General features: G+C 42.7%; 3 protein-coding genes across 14 annotated transcripts in view; all 3 read right to left on the reverse strand.

The window, feature by feature from the left end:
* RC3H2 (ring finger and CCCH-type domains 2) overlaps positions 1–2383 on the reverse strand; it is a 50114-nt gene extending 47731 nt beyond the window's left edge. For all 4 annotated transcript variants that reach the window (XM_075905606.2, XM_089772909.1, XM_075905605.2 and 1 more), the window contains exon 1: positions 2218–2383. The gene's annotated coding sequence lies outside the window, so the exon portion shown is untranslated. The remainder of the gene's footprint in view (positions 1–2217) is intronic.
* A 4689-nt stretch (positions 2384–7072) lies between these two features.
* Positions 7073–10414, reverse strand: ZBTB6 (zinc finger and BTB domain containing 6). The gene is made up of 2 exons (XM_075905613.2): positions 10250–10414; positions 7073–9765 (listed from the first exon to the last, which is right to left on the reverse strand). The coding sequence occupies exon 2, from the start codon at positions 9754–9756 to the stop codon at positions 8473–8475; it is 1284 nt and encodes a 427-aa protein (XP_075761728.1). The 5' UTR covers positions 9757–9765; positions 10250–10414; the 3' UTR covers positions 7073–8472.
* A 6148-nt stretch (positions 10415–16562) lies between these two features.
* Positions 16563–21161, reverse strand: ZBTB26 (zinc finger and BTB domain containing 26). 9 transcript variants are annotated; one of them, XM_075905618.2, is made up of 4 exons: positions 21019–21161; positions 20222–20311; positions 19972–20043; positions 16563–18439 (listed from the first exon to the last, which is right to left on the reverse strand). In XM_075905618.2, the coding sequence occupies exon 4, from the start codon at positions 18427–18429 to the stop codon at positions 17110–17112; it is 1320 nt and encodes a 439-aa protein (XP_075761733.1). In that variant the 5' UTR covers positions 18430–18439; positions 19972–20043; positions 20222–20311; positions 21019–21161; the 3' UTR covers positions 16563–17109. The 9 variants fall into 9 exon arrangements, with proteins under 9 accessions (XP_075761733.1, XP_089629024.1, XP_075761734.1 ...); XM_089772898.1 differs by lacking the exon at positions 21019–21161 and adding an exon at positions 20513–20804; XM_075905619.2 differs by lacking the exon at positions 19972–20043.
* Positions 21162–21175: the final 14 nt, after the last annotated feature.

Genomic DNA, 21175 nt, shown 5'->3' on the forward strand with positions numbered 1-21175 from the left:
TTTCCTGTTCAAGCAACGTATGTTAAGATGTTCACTGAGTTATACATCTGTTTTCTGGCTTGTTGCAGGGGGTGTAACAGAAAGCAGAATTTTGGCTTCCTAAAATACAGACAAAAAACCCCATCTCCCATAGATTTTTCAGGACTAACAGAAGGACAAAATGGGAAAAATGTTTGATGCTAAAATCAGAGGAGCTTGTTTTGAATATCAAAAAAATATGTTTGTTGTTTAAGAAGGTGCTATTTTTACTTTTCAGAGTACATCTGCACTTAAAGGGTGATGTCCACAAGACCAAGGATCACATGGGGCAATTCTTTCTGCATTTATCCTGAACCTTCTCCCATTCACCCCAGTTGCACTTTTTAAAACATCCCTTTTACAAGTGAACAGTCCTGACACTAACAAATTTCACAATAACATTTTGGGCAAGAGTTAGTAATTCCCTGAAGAATTATTTTCATGCAAGCAACATCAAGACTTTTTGGAGCCGAGACCAAATAATAATAAACTCATACAAGGATATATGTTCAGTGCAATCCTCCATCCAACATGAAAACCAAAGCCAGAGCTATTACTCATGTTCTGTTCATTAATAACTGTAAAATTTGTATACAGCAAGCTGCATTTTATTTATCTTTAATAGTTGATTTTCCAGAAAGTATGTAAGATATGGCATAGGATGCCAATATTTATAAGATAGCTAAGTAAATAAAGATCAATACTGAAAACCAACCAAGATTATCTTTTAAGCAATCTCTAATATTTCCATTAAGTTGACAGAATTTCATTTTTTTGTATGGAGTGTATTATCCCATACAAGCTAGAAATGCTAATGCTATTACTTGTTGAAAAGTATATATTGAAGTATATTCTTCATATTCAATAAGAAAGGCATATAGACCTAGGGAAAGCATAGTTAGTGACAAAGAATAAGAATGAAACAGTACAATGTGCAATAGGTTTTAAATTCTGGAATTCCAGTGATGTTTTTAAACAAAAGATTGAGGGTCAAATAACTAATTGATCCAAATAGATCTCTATTTACAATTTTACTAGCATGTTCTCATTTAAAATTCTGTATCACCGTTTTTTTCTCTTACTGATAATTAAGGACAAGATCATTGGTTAGAAAAATAAACCTATGTGAAAAAGATAAATTGGCAATAGCCACAAAAATAGCCAAATTAGGGTCAGGCCCAACTTTGTCATCACATATGAGACAGAAAATACATCCAGAAGATCTTGCCATCAGAATCTTTCCTAATTTTCAACCTAGACTGTTTTAATTTTCACTTATTTCTAGGTATAAGCTTCTCCCCCAATAACTCCTATAATCCTTCCTACTAAATCAATACCTCTACCACAGAATCATATTGCTGTTATTCTCTACAATCCCTCCCCGCTCTTGTACTTAAAAGCGGAGCTATGCGTGGACACAACATTTGTATCCGCATCCGTATCCACCAAAGAACCACAGATATCCGCCCTGACATTTGCAGAGGCTAATACCCGCAGATACAAAGCGGCTACCCGCACATCTGCTGGGCTCGACATACAAAACTTGCATCTGCATCCACAGCTGCCCAAACGAGCTGCGGAACGTCCGCGTCCAATGCCTGGATTTGCAGGGCTCCACTGAACAGTCCGCTGCTCTTTCACAGAAGGATGCGGGCTGGGCTCGTCTCCTAAGCACCAGCAGGTACCATCGCCGGGGCTTTGTCTGCGCTGCTATTTCTCTTCGGGCGTCCCCACAGGGCTCGTGACGCCTCGCCCCGGGCTAGCAGCGGGGTGAGCCGGCGGGCGGAGCGAAGAGCCCAGGGGCCTGTCTAGCGCAGGGCCCGCGGGGCCACAGCAGCCGAGCGGAGGGGCACGGCCCCGGGGGCGGCCCTGTCCCGCGGGAGCCCGGGGAGGAGGGGCCCCGGCTCCCCGCGCAGCAGCCGGGGATGGCGCCCCCAGCCGCGCGGCGAGCCCGGGACCAGGCGGCGAAGGCCCCAGGCGGCTCCCCCCCCCCCCCGCCGGGAGGGGCGCTGCTGACAGCGAGGGGGCGAGGCCGGGGCTGACAGCCCCCCCCCCCGCCGCGCGCTGCCGCAGGGCACTGGGGGGGGGGGGCGCTGCGGCGGGGGCGCCCGGCCGCGTTCTCCAGAGGCGCTGCGCCCCCCCCCCCGCCGAGCGCGCGGCGCCTCCCCCCGCCCGGCCCCGCCCGCCGAGCGGCCCTACCTGCGCGGGGCGGCCGGGCCGGGAGCAGGAGGCGGCGCCGGCCTCTCACACTCCATGGGGCGGGCAGCCCGGAGCGGCCCGGCGGAGGCAGCGGCGGGGGCCTCGGCGGCGCCTCCTCATCGCGGTGACAGCCGGGAGCCCAGCCCCTCCGCCCCCCGCTACTATCGCGAGAGCTGGCCGGGTCACGTGAGACGGGAGCCTTTTCTCCCCCCCCCCCAGGGCCGCCCCTTCGCGTCACATGACAGCCAGACCCGCGCCGGTTGGGTGAGCGGCGGACCTAGTGCACTGTGGGTAAGAACCATAGAGATGATGGAGCAGAGAAGCCCCAGCCCAGGGAGTGGGCGTGTCCTACGCCAGGCTGGAGGGAAAGGCCCCAGGCCCCCGCCTGCCTGGGCGAGGCGTTATTCTCTCCCTGCCCCTGCCGGCCCCAGAGAGCAGGAGCTCGGTGCAGCTGCCCCAGGGGAAGGGGGCTGCTGCTCTGCTTGACCCCACTTGGCCTGCAGCAGAGAAGGGGCGTGGGCCTTGCCTGCAGCCCTAAAACTGCTGCTCCCCTTTTTCGTGGAAGAGAGGCGGGGAGCAGAGCGGCAGGCTGCAGCCAGAGGAAGGATGAAGTCCTTTGGTACAGATGCTGCTAGTTGAGCATGGTTGTTTCCTCGCAAGGGCCTTCTTTTCCTCCTCGGTAAACTAGTAGGCTGTGTCTAGACTGGCCAGTTTTTCCAGAAAATCAGCCGCTTTTCCAGAAAAACTTGCCAGCTGTCTACACTGGCCGCTTGAATTTCCACAAAAGCACTGATTTCCTACTGTAAGAAATCAGTGCTTCTTGCGGAAATACTATTCTGCTGCCGTTCAGGCAAAAGTCCCTTTTGCACAAAACTTTTCCGCAAAAGGGCCAGTGTAGACAGCTCAGAGTGGTTTGGTGCAAAAAAGCCCTGATCGTGAAAATGGCGATCAGGGCTTTTTGCGGAAATGCGTCCGTGCCAATTTAGACACGCTTTTGGGGAAAAGTGTCCGTGCCAATCTAGACGCTCTGTTCCGAAAATGCTTTTAACGGAAAACTTTTCCATTAAAAGCATTTCCAGAAAATCATGCTAATCTAGACGCAGCCGTAAAGAAATCACAAGCTGCATTATTTGAAATAAAGACTCCAAGCCTGCTTTCTCAGTCTTTTGCCACAGAGACCTCAGGAGGTCAGAACAACAAGCAGCCCTCGGGCAGTTAACTGGTTAGAAACAAACTAAGGGGGGGGGGGGGGACAGTTACATACGTATATAAAAGAACTGTGGAGTCCAACATAAGAATGGCTATACTAGGTCAGACCAACGCTCCCTCTAGCCCAGTATCCTGTCTACCCACAGAGGCCAATGGCATTGATGGACCTAACCTTCATGAATCTATCCAGCTCTTCTTTGAACCCTGTTAAAGTACTAGTCTTCACAACATCCTACATTAAATTAATGGAGATTGCCTATCTCCTAGAACTGGAAGGGACCTTGAAGGGTCATCAAGTCCAGTTGCCTGCCTTCGCAGCAGGACCAAGTACCATCCCTGACAAATTGTTTGCCCCAATTGCCTCCTCAAGGATTGAACTCACAACCCTGGGTTTAGGGGGGGCCAATGCTCAAACCACTGAGCTACCCCTCCCCGTCTGGCAAGGAGTTTTACAGTTGACTGTGTGTTGAACATGACTAACAATTGAGAGTGTACTTAAAATATCAAGTTAGCTATAATTTAAGTACATGGACAATTTCTTAACATAATATTCAATACTTTTAAGATAGTTTCAGACTCTCTCTCTCTCTCTCTATATATATATATACACATACACACACATACACACACACACTCCTCAAGAGTTGTGTATATATAAACAATGCTTATTTCCATCCCATTTTATCAGGTTATAGAAAAAAATAATTACATTTAAGAAAAGCACCAGGGGACTCAGACATATGTATGCATATAAGTGAATTTCTCTCTCTCTCAACAAAATTAATCAGGAAAGAAATTCGAGCAACTGAAGAGATAAACATAAACCTATACTATTACAGCTGAACAAAAAAACTTACCAATCCTCACACAGAAGGTGCATATCAAGATCATAGCCTCTATTAGTTAGGTAAGTGTCGAATTTATCACCTAGGTCTAAACAAAGACATTAATTATCTTACCCATTACAAAGATAGCTTCCCCAATTATCACCTCTAATATCATTAGCTCACAGACATTTACCTCCCTTCCTCATCCCCCTTCTGTTCTGAAATTTGATTTGTCCTTTTCATGTGTGTGCATTTTTTTGATTGTATCCTTTGGTATATATGGTTGTGCCAATTTTCTTCCACTGTTAGATCTGAGGAAGTGGTTCTGGCCCACGAAAGCTCATCACCTAATAAACCATCTTGTTAGTCTTTAAAGTGCTACATAGTCCTGTATATTGGACAATGATTGTTTGATTCTGTATTGCTGACAAAAAGACAAAAAGACACTGCGGTAGAACAAACTGAAAGTCAGCCAAAACAAGGCTCTATCTGTCCCCAAACATCACAATACATTTAATTATTCTACTACAATAAAAGATCCCATTTAAAAAGCAACAATTTTTTTCCTTAGTTTGGGTATGTCTACACATGGATCCCTAGTTCGAGCTAGGTATGCAAATGTAGCCAACCAAAATTGCTAATGAAGCAGGGATTTAAATATCCTGCGCTTCATTAGCATAATCTCACCCCAGGGGTTTGATTCGAACTGTCCCAGGGCGCACTTCCTGGTTCAAATCAGCTGTTGGCGAGATTATGCTAATGAAACACGGGATATTTAAATCCTCACTTCATTAGCAATTTCAGTCAGCTATATTTGCATCCCTAGCTCAAACTAGGGAGCAAGTGTAGACGTACCCTCTGTTATTTTAATATAGTTCTCCAATGTTTTCTGACATCTAACATGTAGGACCAGATTTCTTTTTTTTTTTTTTAAAGTGCAAAACTGAAGGTCACTCAGTCATGAATTTAAAAGCAGCCAGTCTTCTACAAAGAAATGTCACTAATTACAGTCTGCAGAACTCTGAAATTAATCTTCAAATGCGACACTTACCTGGGCTTGAATAAAGACATTAACTAGTTGGCACATTACAAAGCCAATTTCTCCTGCCTTTAACATCCTCATTTTCACAAAAAAAACTATGAACGGGATACATCCAGCCCACTTAATTAGCCTCATTAATATGGGTCCTACAACTGACAGGTACTTCTGCTGTTTATATTTGATATCTCGTTTTCTGGTATTTTCACTCCAATTCATCTGATGAAGTGAGTAGTACCCATGAAATCTCATGATTCTATACATTTTGGATAGTCTCTAAGGCCAGGTCTACCCTAAAGGTAAGATTGAATCAAAAGACAACTCCAGCTATGTTAATTATGTAGCTGGAGTTGATGCATCTTGTTTCAAATTTCCCTACCATCCCCGCAGCAGGTAGCCAACAGCTTCTGTTGGCTTCCCTTACTGGTCGCAGAAGCAGGAGTATCAGCTGCAGATGGGGGCACCCTCAGAGTTCAAATTAGCAAGTCTTAACTAGACCCGTTAATTTGAATTCCAGAAGATCTATCACATCAACATTGATCTTCTGTTAGTAAAGACATGGCTTTAGGTGCCACAGGACTACCCACTGCACAAAAAATAGCTATAAACCTGTTAATTTGAGTGTATGCACATTATTTAATATAATACAGAAGCCAAGAGTGCAGAGTAAGAGTATGTTCTGGAAGTCAAGCAAGCCCTTAATGTTACTATTAAACAAAATAAGACATTTACCAAACCAATAGTGAACCCTATGCATTTGTTACCACGTGAGGGACCAATACAGCCACCACTAAATGCAATGACATCAAGACTGCAAACACAGAAATAGCCAAGGAATACAAGCCAAACTAACAAAAGTGCTGTAAAAAGCAATTGCCACTACTGTGGAACTGCCAAATTTCACACCTAAAACTCACAAAATTAATCATGCATCAATATCCAGCACAAAAGGAAACAAAACTCATATTTGCCGAACCTAAGGATTGAATTGTTATAGTTAAGAATCCCAAAACAATCATGTCCAAATTATATATCCAGGATAAGGGCAGAGAGATGAGAGAGGTCTTATGCTTACAGTTATACCTTCCTTGATTATATCATTTAGGCCTCATTCCTCCTGCGACATATATACACACTTAACTTTACACAACAAATAGTGCCATTCGTTTCAGTAGGACTACTTCACAGTACATAAAATGAACTGAAACATCTTGAGTTTATGCAGGCCTAGGTCATTAGTCTTTCTGTGCCTCAGCACACCTTTCTGTAAAATAGAGATAGCAAAACTTCCCATCTATAATATATATTGTAAACCTTGAGACAGGAATTAACTCTGCATCCCATGCTTAGCTTTATGCATGAACTCAGCTAAGACCTCTAGGCGTTATAATAAGCGACTGGTAAATCAGTTCTTTAAAGCTTAATTCTAACTATCAAGTAAAGAACCTATTATAAACCCATTCTGAAACAATGGTAAAAAATGGCTAAAATATTAAACCTGCCAAAACTGGACAGAGAATGCAATCACACCAGTACAGTTGAACATTGCTATTATAGATGAATAATAGGAAGTTATACAGCATATATTGTGTACATAAACCCCATCTAATTGGATGGTGAGTGAAACCCAACAAGGTGACTTTTGTACTACATGACATACTAGAAGTTAAGAGATCCTTTTGCAAGTGACATAAGAGCTTTATAGTGTAAATACATAAGAAAGAGCACTACTGTTTTTGCTAATTCAAGAGGATCTAGAATAACTGGCATTATTCCACTCTAACAGTATATATTTTTATTTATACCACATTAAATGGAAGAAACATGTATGCCACTCAAGGACAGGCACAAGATAAATAATTTGAATTACAGAGCACTTTGATGCTTGCAGGTAAAACCATAAAGTGTAACATCTATCCAGACACATTCAATAGTGTTTTACAATATCATACATTTACAGATTGAAGAGTCCTCCATATCCAAACGGTTCCTTATATAGAAAGGCCTCTACGTCTATTTGAAAAACATCCTAATATAGAGCGTAGCTCGGATTTTCACAGCATAAGTATACATCTGAGACTTACAAAACTAAGACAAACATAAAATACAATCAGAAGACAAAGAATTGATTACCAAAACTTACAACCAAACAATTTGTGTCAGTGAGAACAATCCTGTTAGAAACCTTTAGAACATGACTAAAATGAGACTCTATTCATTTAGCAGAGAGCCAAAACAGCAGCAGGGAAAAATGCAAAGAGCCGCACCAGAATTGTCTGGGGGGGGGGGGGGAGGGGGGGGGGGAAAGAGGCTGCCTCTTTAAGAAACAAGCTGAGGCTTTTTGGCCATATCGGGCTCCCGTTGTCGGCTGCCCCAGTGAGCAGAGGAGCCAGGAGCACGGGTCATAGGGAGGGAGGAAGGACATGCAGAAGCAGCTGCGCGAGCCTCACTTTTGGGGAAGAAGAGACGCATGTGGCTTGCTAGCGCAGGTTGGCCACCCCTACTCTATTCAGTTAAAAGTGAACTGAATACTACATTTGTGCCTTTTTCAGTTCCTCTAAGACAAACTTTAAAGCTTCCTTAGAGAGTTCTCCTGTTTTTATTTTTTTTAAACTACACACTTGGCAATCAGATATGAGGAGTGTGGGAGAAAAATCTATTTAGAATAGAATAGGCCCTGACTTCTTTTTGCTAAAAGATCCAAAAATTTGGTGAACTGAGAAAATGACCTCACATAGACTGATACATTAACTATCGCTCTTGGAGCACTCATAATTAACGTTCTGAATAGGTATTGACATTTCTATTAAAGGTTGGGAAAGCAACAGTTCAGATTTTAGCTTGTTGAGAGATCAATGATCCCCCAGAAATAGGCAGTGTCCTCGAACATGAGGAGGAAGTGTGAAAGAAAAGCAGCAAGAGTTCTCTTTTAGAAGAAAAAGTTTTGTGCAGATGTCTTTTATCTGTACCACGAGCACCAGTAAAGGAACACAAATTCTGTTCTATTTTGCCATTTACTTTTAGCTAGCAAACACCATCCATACAACTGTACCAACACTAGATTTCAACACAGTAAATGAGAGTAGGTATTTATTTGCACTTGTCGCCCTTACATAGAGATTTGCTGGAAAACTGGCATTTCACCACAACAGCATGTCTTTACAGTTATCCAGAAATCCACTAATCATAGTCTATTTTGATTTGTGTAATAACGTCAAGGTTTGGTTTGTCTCCACCACTCCTTCCATGAACTGAAGTCAAGTGCTTTTTTAGGGCAGATTTGTGTTTAAAATCCATGTCACAACAATGGCATTTGTAAGGTCTGTCCCCACTGTGAATATTCAAATGGTCCTGAAGTGTGCTTTTAGCAGTAAATGTCTTCAGACAAACCATGCATTGGAATGGGCGGATGCCCATGTGCCCTCGGATGTGCCTGTTGAGATTCTTCTTTTGGGTAAATGTTTTCCCACACTGTAAGCATAAGAAGAGTTTGTGCATTTTTAGGTGTCTCAGATAGTTTTCAAGGTGGACAAATCCTCTGGGACATTTAGGACACTGGTGCCGCCATGAATAACCAGAATCTTCCAGACTCTGAAATCCACTCATTACACTGGAGGTTCCTTCTGTATTGTCACTGACAAACCCCTGAAAATGATTCCCAGGCATTTCTGTAATTCTGTTCTCAACAGTAGAATTTATCAGTGAATGTTGCGTTTCTGGAAAATATAAGCTTGTTTTAGAGGAGGTGCAAGGCTGCGGAAAATGATCATTGTCCACATTATCTATGCTCATGGAATCCATTCTGAAGATACAAATTTCATCATCTTTATATCCTATTTCGACTGTGGAAATCTCTGGCGATTTCATGTCCTTTCTTTCCGATATTAAGCTTTGCATTGCTGGTTGTAAGATATCCCCTTTCTCCTGTTTTACATTATATTCTAATGTAACAGGGCTATCTTCAGAAATTTCAATTATTTCACAATCTTTATCTAAACTGTCATCTTTATTTCTCAGTCCAGTATCAGAGGAATGGCATTTCTCTATATTCTGATTACTATTCTCCATAGATGCATCAATTTCCAGATATTTAGATAATGCTTCGGTACATTTCTCTACAATGTGGACCATCTGAAGGTAACTTGCAGCAGTGAGATACTTCAAAAGCTCTTTCTTTTTAACCTCCAGAGCACCAGTATAACAAGACAACAGTAACTTTCTGCCAACTTCAGCACTCTGCAATATGGTGATTCGCATCTGTTTCGACTGATTGAGCAAAAACTGATCCCTCATAAATGTGGAGCAGGCAGCAAAAATCACCTTGTGTCCATGAAACTCAGTGTCATTAATATATATTGAAACGTCACAAAATAAGTTCTGCTGTCTCAAGAGGTTCATCTTTTGCAGCACGGAATCCCCTTGCTGTTCAAACTGGAAATGGAGTACATCCGAGTCTGTAGCCATGTTGACAACCTGTGGGAAACACACACAAACAGAAAGGTTACAATTCAAGCATATCAGCTTTCGCCGTCTCCACCATCCCATCCGACGTTTTCTGAATACAAGTTTCACTGTCACCAGCGAAGGCGGCACCACGACATTTGCCAACAGCGAAGGGGTGCTTATGCGGAGCGTGGCTTGAAAGCTGACTACGGGCCGGCAACGGGCCAGGTTTCGTGCTCCAGTCTAGACAGGGCTCCCCAGTAAGAGGCGCCGCCGGCAGCCAGCATCCCTGCTGCTTCACCCCTTCGCTCAGGGCGGGGCTGCAGCAGCCCAGGAACACACGTAGCATCAGCCAGTCTCGGCCTATGCGGGTCTGAGCCCTGCGCCCCAGCGGCACAATCACCCCCCCCCCCCCAGACCTTCCTCCGCAGGAGCCCCCAGGCGGATCCGGTCCCAGCTGAAGGCGGCTAGAGACACCGGAACCGGAAGTAGACCCCCCCCCTTCAGCGCTTACCGCCTCGCCCCACGCTCCTCAGCCCCGCACCGGCGGCCCCGCGAGCGAGCGTCAGCCACCGCCAGAGGAACCGGAAGCACATTCCCAACGCCCGCCCTGTCCACCGGAAGAGACCCTCTCGGATGAGGGCTCCCTCAGCCCCTGACCCTCAGCTACCGCCCGCTCCGGTCCAATAGGAGGCGGCGGCGGCCGGGCGGCTTCCGGGCGCCCCGGAAGTGGTTGGGGCCGGAAGCGGATGTGTTTTCCTGTCGGACTCCTCCCCCTGCCCCGCTTATGGACGGCAGACCCGGGGTCCTTCCCCCAGCGCCGGGGCGGGGGAGGTGCCTTGCCGGGGACTAGAGCAGCCGAGGGGTTCACGGGCCCCGCCCCACGGACACTCACCCCGCCCTGGGGCGCTCAGGGGAGGTGGCTCCGCTCACGAAATTCTCTCTGCCCCCGTAGGGGGGGGATGGCGGCCCGGCCCCGGGGCTACTGCAGCCGCCTCGCCTCCGCGCCACGCCGACAGACCGCTCCGGCACAGGCGGGTTTCCGTGTGGCTGGAAAACGCGCCCCAGGCACGGGGCTTGGGGGCACGTTTAGAACAAGCCCGGGGAGAGCTAAAGCTGTCCCAGCACTGTACTCACATCAAGGCGTGATGTGAAGAGCAACACAGCGATCTGGGCTTCAGCTTTCCTGGTCTAAAATCACTTCGTCCGATTCGTGGAGTGGAAACCACAGCGGTTCTAAATCCTTATCCAGTCCTAATTTGAGCGTGTTTTGACCCACTACAGTTTATACCCAAATAAATATTTGGATCTTCAAGGTGTCACCTGTACAGACAAACACAGCTTCCCCTGTAAGACTTGTACTAAGTTAGCCAAACAAAAGCAAGGTACAGCTAGCAATGCAACAGGTGAAAATGGGCAGACACACATAGACTGGCATGATTTTCCGCAAATGCTTTTAACGGAAAAGTTTTCCGTTAAAAGCATTTGCGGAAAAGAGCGTCTAGATTGGCAAGGACGCTTTTCCACAAAAGCGTTTTTTGCGGAAAAGCATCCGTGCCAATCTAGACGCGGTTTTGTGCAAGAAAGCCCCAATCACCATTTTTGCCATCGGGGCTTTTTTGCGCTAAACAGTTTTTAGCAGTCTACACTGGCCCTCTTGCGCAAAAACATGTCCGGAAAAGAGCTTTTGCCCGAACGGGAACGTCAAAGCATTTGCGCAACAAGCACTGATTTCGGACAGTAGACCGTCAGTGCTTTTGCACAAAATCAAGCGGCCAGTGTAAACAGCTGGCAAGTTTTTGCACAAAAATGGCCGCTTTTGCGGAAAAACTTGCCTGTCTAGACGCAGCCCGGATGAATTAATCAAAGCCAGGGAGCAGGTCAGAAGTAGAAGCTAAGTTTAAGAAACTCAGCACCTTTTATCTTTAACCACAAAGACCAACCCTTAAAAAAAAAAAAAAAATTGAGAGAGTAACAGGCTTAGTTATAGTAATGAGGAGTACCTCATATTGGATCTGGTATGCTCTCAGTGATACTTATTCAAGTTCCTTTGGGATATCTTCTGAGTTTTTCCATCAATAGGGATTTTTGGATTTATAAGCAATTAAGAGTCTGGCTCCTAGGTTCAGGCATTTTATAAGGCGGCAGATTTAGGCTCGGTAGCTGTGGGGAGAAAATTAGTTTCTTCTCAGCAACAATACTTCCACTCACAAAATTATTGCAATTTGGAGTAAAAACTTCAGATGCCTGACATCCTAAATGGGATATTTGAGTTTGGTTTTCCAGAATATATTCTTTAAAGAAGCTGGTAGTAGTGACACAGAAGTAGGTTCTTCCCTTAAACAGTACTCAAACCCCACTATTTCAACTCAAACAGTATTCAACTTCCTCGCTGAATAGGTACTTATTCTGTGACATATATTAAGGCAAATAGGTACTTATTCTGTGACACATATTATGTTCTCTTGCCCAGGGAAAATTTGTCTGTTTAAAGTATTAGACCAGCATAGTAACTACATGTGCTCATTTCATTTGCACCATAAAAGTAAAGACAGACAACACAGGGTTGCAGGATACCAATAATTGTTTTTAATGCAGTTTTGCTTTGTATCACATTTTTAATTCAACTCTCTTTTGCTGCTGCTCATTCCTTCTCAAAATAACTCCCAATATTCACCACTGGTCCTCATTTTTGCACTTTTGAATTCACTGTGTTCTATTTTCACATCAATTAAATAAGACTATTGGTATAACAAATTGTATAAGTTTTTAAGTATTTTCAGTGAAGAGGAGAGGAAAAATCCCACAAAAAACCTGACATTTCAGTTACATCAGTTGTTAACTTGTAAAATTTTTATAAAAAATAGAGACAAATCTACAGTAGTACCTTACCTACATGCTCATCAAGCAAGTAGGTTCTAAAAGCAAAAATAATCCTTACAAATGTGGCCAAAGTGTATTTCAAATATTTTAGTAATAGACTTTTCCCTTAATTATTCTTAGGATAGGCAGGAAGTTGTATATTACACTCAGTTGTGAGATTATCCATTTATCAGTAAATGATGTTTCACACGTTAACATACAGATTATTAATTATCATGGTACTTATGTGACTACAAGAGCACTGTCAATTTCAAGAGTATCTAGTCTTTCACTGCTTAGAACTTTGCAAAGTGACTTAGAATGAAGTTATACATATATGACTGACTACATATTAAGTTCATCTTATTCTATAACAAAGCTGCCTTTGGATAGTCTGTATAACTATATTTTATAACTATTAGCCCCAGGCTCTATTTTAATTCAGGGAAAAAAAACATTGACCAGTTTTTGTGTCTCTCTCACCCACATTAGACTATAAATATTATAGCATCAAAATGTTTCAATATAGAAGACTCTACCTGAAATCAAATTCACATGCAATATTTCAGACAAAATAATCATGGGGTAACTTAGATCAAGATGATTCTAGACACAAGTGGTTATTTATGTCTTTTAAAAATTAGTTTGTCTCATGCAATCTAGCTCTCTGTACCACGTCTGAAAGAAATACTGCCCTAAAATAGTTATATTTTAGAATAACTATTCCATTATATTTGTTGCCCCTCCCCCTGGCCATTACTTATCTAAAATTGTACATGCAACAGCCCAATATAGCCATTTAAAACTCTTCCCCTGAAAAGGTGATTGTGTTAATACTGCAAAATGCTATGAAAGAACACTTTCCCCCACTGTAATGTTTGTTTTTTGGGGGCAGGGGCCGTCCGACTTTTTTATGCGCCTTTTCTCAAGACTTAAGTTATCTTTTGATAATGACATATACACTTTCTGGAATTAAATGCTTTGAACATTCCTTTAGTTTACATCGGGGTGGGGAACCTTTTCTAAGCCAGGGGCTGCTGACCCACAAAAAAATCATTTGGGGGCCACACACAAGTGAGAAGCAAAGAAAAAAACAAAATAAAAAACCCCTCACTGATTGAGAAGGAGAAAGACACTCCTCAAATTCCCCTTGCACACCAGAGCTTGGGGGTGGGTGGGTGGGGACTCTGACTAGTAGATGCTGTGTGCTCCAGCTCTGTGGGGAAATGGCAGAGGAGCTAGAGTACCAGCACGGGCTCCCCAATGTTGAGGGGAGCTCTGAGCCCTGGGGGCCAGATCCAGATAAACCAGGGCTGCATCTGACCCCTGGACCTGAGGTTCTCCACCCCTGCTTTACATTGTCTAGTACCGTAACAAGCAGTTGCATTGGAAGTAATACTTGAACAGCAGGTCTTTACCAATGGTCAAACAGTAGGTTATTGGAACACACTGCATTTCAGTTCAGTAAGAGTGGTCATCTGTAAATGGTTTTCTTGAGATATTGAAGCACAGTTCTCTCACTCCAACTAGGATTGCAAGCATTTAGATGAAAACTTTCATGACACTTTTCAAAACAAGTACAGCATCATGTCAGTCCCCAGTTAAAATTCCATTCCTTCTCTGTCTGACCTTCAAAGATGTGCAAAAGAGCTATTGTTGAGCATAGTTAACAAGTGATGCATTAATCTACTGGCAGTGGTATTTGTACCTTACTCTGTAAAGCTCTTAAGATTCATGAACTGTAGGGCAGTAGTTAAGTTCTAATCTATTTAGTCAAAGACTATGATCTAACTTTATACATGGTTTATATTAGTATGGCACTTTTTCCCCCCAGTTAACTGACATAGGTGGCTCTTAGTATAGACCTAGGAAAAGTTAAAAACAAAAAATCATGAAGTTACACTTTTCAGCAGCCAACACAGATTCTTTTCATAATGCCATAAATCAATATTTTTCACTCTAGCTTTGCTTTAAAACAAAATATGAAGGTCACAATAGCTGTGGTTTATATGAAGCAATGTTAATAGGAGACAAAATAATTTGATTTTGAAATATTTACCACATCTTAGTTCATATAGTGGTAGGTGGTCCTTGAGTGCTTGTCTTCACTGCGAGTTAATGTGCTTCAGCTACTGCATTCAAGCTACTATAGCTTGAGTGAGAGTGACTGCACTTCACTGCAACACAGGAGTTTTACAGACTAATTTGATTAGAATCAGAGGGGCAGCCCTGTTAGTTGCTGATGAGTTAAGAACAATAGAACTGTAGCACAGAAAGTGAGCTCAAAAGATCACTTAGTTCAGCCCTTTGGTCTTGAGTCAGGGTCGAGTAAACCTCCTAGACAATTTGTGATAGGTGTTTGTCTAAGCTGTTCTTAAAAATATTTCAATGACAGGAATACCACAACCTTCCTTAGAAGCTTATTTCAGAGCGGCTAATATTTAGAAATATTCCCCAATTCCTAATCTAGATCTCCCCTGCTGCAGATCAAAGATGATTACTTCTTGTTCTACCTTCGAATGGACATAGAGAGGCCATTATTCTTCATAATGGTGCTCAACACATTTAAAAATGGTAATTTAAGATTATTTATCATTACATCCCCTGGAATCTTCTTTTCTCAAGACTAAATATTCCCAGGTTTTTTTTAACCTTACCTCTTATGTCAGGTATTCTAAACCTTCTATAATTTTTGTTGCTCTCCTCTGGACTCTCACCAATTTGTCCTCATCTTTCCTAATGTGAGGTGCCCAGTACTCACACTGCTGAGTAGAGTGGAACAGTTACCTCCTTTGTGTTACATATAGATCCCTGTTAATACACTCCAGAATAATACTTGCCTTTTACATAAATGCATTTTAGAGCCATTACATTTGAGATCTACAATAATTACTGATTTATTTCAACAGGATAAATACCTAGCCAGTTATTCCCAGTTTTATATTTGTGCATTTGATTTCTTGTTCCTAAGTGTAACAGTTCGCATTTGTCTTTATTGGATTTCATTTTTATTTCAGACCAGATCTCCCTTTGGCAAGATCATTTTGAATTCTAATCCAATCCTCCCAAGTGTTAACAATCCCTGCAAGTTAGGAGGTGGTAACCACATTTAAAAACACACTCTCCACTACATTATTTAAGTCATTAATAAATATATGGAGTAGTATTGGACACAGGACAGACAATCTTGCAGGAGCCCACTAGATACTTCCTCCCCATTGGCCAGTTGCCACTGATGACTGATTAAAAGATCATACTGAGAGTAGTTATGCATCCACCTTGTAGTAACTTCATCTAGACTTTTCCCAAGTTTTCTTATGAAAAAAACGAGAGACTAAGTCATAAGCCTTACCGAAAATCATACTGTGGGGTTTTGGGGGGGGGGGGGGGAGGGAGATGTATCAATTGCTTCCACACTAGCTTCCACACTAGCCAGTTACTTAATCAATGAAGGAAATTAATTTGGTTTGCCTTGATTTCTTTTTGACAAGTCCACATTGCGTGTTGTTTAGTCTCTTGGTGCCCTCTACATGTTTGTTGTCTCATCCCCAGAGTTACTAGCATTAGCATCACCATCCCTTGTGCTTCTAACTGCCCCTCAACAGGCCAGCTAGAGTTTAAGCACCACTTAACATGAGCTAAAGAATTCTGTGTGCAGATGGGAGCTGAGCTAGAGGTAGCATTCAAGTTATCACCTGAGTTATTTATGTTGTCAAAGCACACTCTGGGTATCTCTACAGCAACAACAGTCATATCTGTCTCTAGACAATCAACCTCATATTCTAAAGATCTGCAATTTGTTTTCATTACAAACAGTACCATGTAATCACTATCTGACCCACCTAGATCATTTAGGGCCTTAGTTCTTTATAAACACACATCTATGCCAATGATCTTGAAAGTTGCTACATAGGGCTGATTTGCAGAGGAAATTCAATTACACAGTTTAGAAGGGACAAAAAAAGTGATACATGGAAAAAAGTATTTAATTTTAACTTTAGGGATTTGGGTATGACTGGAAGGCAAATAACTGAAGATTTAACAGACAAACAAATTAGCAGTTGAACTACATAACTCAGGTATCCAGTGCTTTTTGGAAAAAAAGTCAGGTTTTATCTCATAGGCTTATCCTCTCTGCTATTTCTTCCATCTTCCCATACATACAGCAGCCCTTCACAGCACAGTTTAATTGGTGACTACTCACAGCAAGAATCCTTCAAAAAGATAACAGACCCAAATCTTCAAATCAGATTAAGTGATCCAAAATGTTACAAAACCAGAATATAACCCCATGCTCACCAATAGGGACACACACAGGAACCTGCATTCTAGTTTGCTACTCACAAAAAATAACAAGACTAGAATGAAGGCTGACAACTTGCTAGGTTTTGTAATTCAATCATCCACCTGCACACCTTTTATGTCATACCATCTGCCTTGGTGACAGGCCCAAATCCAAACTTTTGTTCCTTGCTTCATGAGGCCTATAAAGGGCTGCTTGAATGAATGTTTTTAATTGATACAGGTGCTATCACTCCTTAAATTGAGCACAGCTTGAGCCAATTTCCCCGCATCCAGTATCTGGCTTGCATCAGCCTGTTGACAGACCTTACTGTCGGTGGCAGTGCTAGAACTGAAAGAATCAAAGTCTACAGTTATATCTTGAACATTTCTTTCATTGGCATTGTCAAAACTATTTTTGCCATGCAGCTGTTTAAGGTGTTTCCTCAGAACAGGTTTATGTGCAAAGACCATGTCACAATAGTTACATTTATGAGGCTTGTCTCCACTGTGTAAATTGAGATGGTCCTGTAAAGAACATTTCTGAGAGAAGGTTTTCCCACAGATCTTACACTGAAAAGGTTTGATCCCTGCATGTACTCTCATGTGTCGGTGGAGATTGCCTTTCTGAGTGAACGTCTTACCACACAGCAGACACATGAACAGTTTATGCATTTTTAAATGATTAGCATAGTTTTCCAGATGCCGGAATACTCTAGTACATTTGGGACACTGGTGGTGCCATTGGAGACCTTTGTCTATACCTCTGTTGTTAGGACCAAACATGTCTTTAGAGGCCATGATGAAGTTGTCACTGCCAGCATAAGAAAGGGCATAGTTGTGAAGATGACTTTGTTCTATTTCGCTCGTTCTGTTTTCCACAGTGGAATTGATTAAAAAGTGCTGAGGCTCTGATGAATGTAAAGCAGTTTGTTCAGAAGAAATAAACTGGGTTTGATCTTTTTTATTCCTCACCTCAGACACCTCCCCAATAGACTCCACCTTCACAATCTGAATGTCACTATCTTCCATGTCCATACTGTCTTCTGAGGTTTGAATACATAGTGAATCCTGCTGCAGAGAATCCTCATCTCCTTGGTGTTCTTTCAAGTCAGAAGAATCACTTTGCTGTTCACAATCCTCCTTGCTCTCCAATGGCTTCTTAGGTTTTATAAACTTCCAGAGAGCCTGTGTACATCGTTCCACAATGTGGCTCATCTGAAGAAAGCTTGCAGCAGTCAAATAATTTACCAGCTCCAGCTCAGGAAATTCCAGAATGCCACTGTAACAGGACAAAAGCAACTGCCTTCCCACTTCTGAACTCTGCAGAATGGAGATTTTAACCTCTCTGGAGTCATTCAACAAAAACTGATCCCTTAAAAAGGGGGAGCCTGCAGCAAACACAATTTTATGTCCGTGAACCTCAACATTGTCTATGTGAACTACAACATCACAAAACTTATTTTCTTCTCTCAGTTTGTTCATTTTTTGTAACATTGAATCTCCATAATTGTCAAACTTGAAGTGAAGGATATCTGATCTTTCGGACATTTTGGCAGACCTAAAGGACAAAAGCAAACCAAAATAAGGGAACAGTAAATGAGGAAACTAATGGATGTACTCATGCAGATTAAAAAGGAGCCAAAGATACAGGTTAAACATACAGATTTTACAAAACACTATTACGTTAACTCAAGTAATAATGTAAGTAAGTAAGTTAGTAAACACCCAAGACTAAAAGGGAAAGAATTTTAAAAGTTACGTTTACTTTTAATCTCTTAATGATGTTTACTTTTCACATTTCACACAATTTGGATAGTGAAAGTAACAATTTCTAATTTATTTCATATTCCAATTCTTGGGCACTAACATAATGTCACAATGTTCTCAACACTAGAGAAGAAAGTTTATTTGTAATATTATCTGTCTCTATATACAGAGAGAGAAAAAGAGAGAGACTATTTCTTTGGAATTTAAATTAAACCATAGAAATATTTCTACCTGTTTAAACTTCTATAAAAGCGTCCTTTCATATTAACAAAAACTAAATTTTTGGCCCAGTCTGATTCATCAGCATCCCTTTAATGTTTAGCAATTGTTTTGCTTTAAAGCATGAGCAACTTTTCACAGGGAACTTGATCTTTTATTGCTATACTGAAGCACCTGTCAGAGAGGACAGTGTCATATTAAAACAAGCTTATTAACATTCATGTACTTAGCAGAAAAAATATGGTGTATGAAACAAACAAATGAATTCTTCCACTGTCAAACCATCTGCTTATCTTGTGGTATTCCTAAATAAAATGCAGGCTGTGTTGCATCTAAAATGCACAGAACTCTAGTACTGACGTTTATTTTTTAGATCAGATGTAGTCACAATGGAAGTGACCATACCTTCACATACTTGTCATTTACAATATGGAGGCTCTGAAAGGCACTTTCAGATATCTGTAACACTAGATTTGTCCAATCACCAAGTCAAATTTCAGAAACGTAAGAGTCCTCAGTGTGCCTTCTAATTTGATCAAGCAACTACTTTTCACGCTGTCTTTTCTATTTATACAAGCTACTCCATTTTCTGCCTGTATACTTATGAACTGCAGATTGTTTCTGATCTGCTCCTTTGGAACACCTACTCACCTGGGAAACTTGCTCCTTTTTTAAAGATATTCTCCAGATGATCCTTCGTTCTGCCCTCCCTTCAACCCCCATACACTAACAATTATTTGGTTTTGAACAGTTCTCATAAAGATAAGTCCAGATATATGCTACTGACTCCTGCAGGCACAATCATATCAGACAAGAGTGCGAAGAGGTGTGGATCCCTGATCAGCACAGCTTTTCGAGAAGTCATCACTGATGGAGATGCAACTATACTATCCATGTGTGCTTTTACTGGGATAACTTGGTTTTGCTCATGAGAGTGGTTTTACTGTATCAAATCCACTACTTTCTGAACTGTAATTACTTGTAGGTGTCTACTAATGCTTGAATAAAAAGTTTCTAATTATTAACAAGAATGATATTCCAGGAACAGTATCCCACAAATATACGTTAAGATTTCCAGCACATCCTTCAAGTAATTTGACCTACCCGAGAAGTAGGTCATACTGTAAATGTAAGTTCCAGACCTTTGTATCCTCCAATTTTATATTCTTGAGCAGCCTGAAGAGGGAGGGAAGGAGAAAACTCTGTGCATTTTTCTGAATTCTGCATGCTATTTCCACTCAATATCATGCATCACAGCCATCATCCTTCCAGCTGACAGGCCTTGTCTAACTGAAGAGTCAGACTTTCAAGTTTTGTTCAATAAACACATTTCTAAATTAACCAGATATGGTACCTTAGATTTCTTGATCAAACATCACACAGAAAATTTCTGTAAATTGCTAAGACAATGTGTTATCAGTTTAAAAGATTCTGGATGAATTACCTAAGGAAAGAGAAGAAAATTCATATTTAGCAAAAGGCTTGTTGGCCTTACAAATTTAAAATGGTTGCAGAGACAGAAAAATGATTTTAAAATAATTAACTGCGTTTACACCCACGCTACTCTACGCGTGTTTTGCAACACATCTCTCCAATACTGAGAAAAAACAGTATTGGAAATGCTAATGGGAGTTAGTCAGAATACCTCTTCCATGTATAAAATACTGCGCCTGCCTAGCCAACAGCACCTGCACCACATGGTTCCGTCTTTCCTGGTAGCTTTGCAGGCAACAGCAAGGGCAACATCATTCCGTTCCCCTGCGCAGCCCCTCCTGGGCGGCTGCCCCTTGCGCTTCACAAGCCATCTCAGCAGAGGAGCGATCGAGTCTCTAGTCCAAGGAGGAACCTCCCCAGCCCAGGGGCAGCGCAGCCCGAGGGGAACGGCAAAAAGCCCCATTGAGGACAGTTATGGGGTTATTCCCCCCCCCCCCCGAGAACGTCTCTTCCTCCCCCTCCCCCCAGTGTTTAGAGCATGACCCTGAACAGTCTTCACGGGGGGGGGGACTCACGCCAGGCTCCCCCCTCCCCTCGCTGCCCGGCTCCCCCTTCTTCCCCCCCCCCCCGGCTCCTCCCGCCGCCTTCTTTCCCCTCCCCCCCCGACTACAATCGCTCGCCCCGGGCCCCTCCCCCACCCCCCACGCCGCATCTTACTCGGCCCGGCTGGGGAAGGGACCACTCTCCGGCCCCGGGCGGAGGCGTTGGCCGGGGCGACACCGGAACCGGAAGGACCCGTCCGGAAATCTTCTTCCGGGGCTCTTGCCCCTGCCCCTTCCCCTTCCCGGCTGCTGCGCGACCCCCCTCGCGAGCC

The sequence above is a fragment of the Pelodiscus sinensis genome, chromosome 23, assembly GCF_052426305.1.
Source record: "Pelodiscus sinensis isolate ZL-2025 chromosome 23, ASM5242630v1, whole genome shotgun sequence".
Lineage (NCBI taxonomy): Eukaryota > Metazoa > Chordata > Testudines > Trionychidae > Pelodiscus > Pelodiscus sinensis.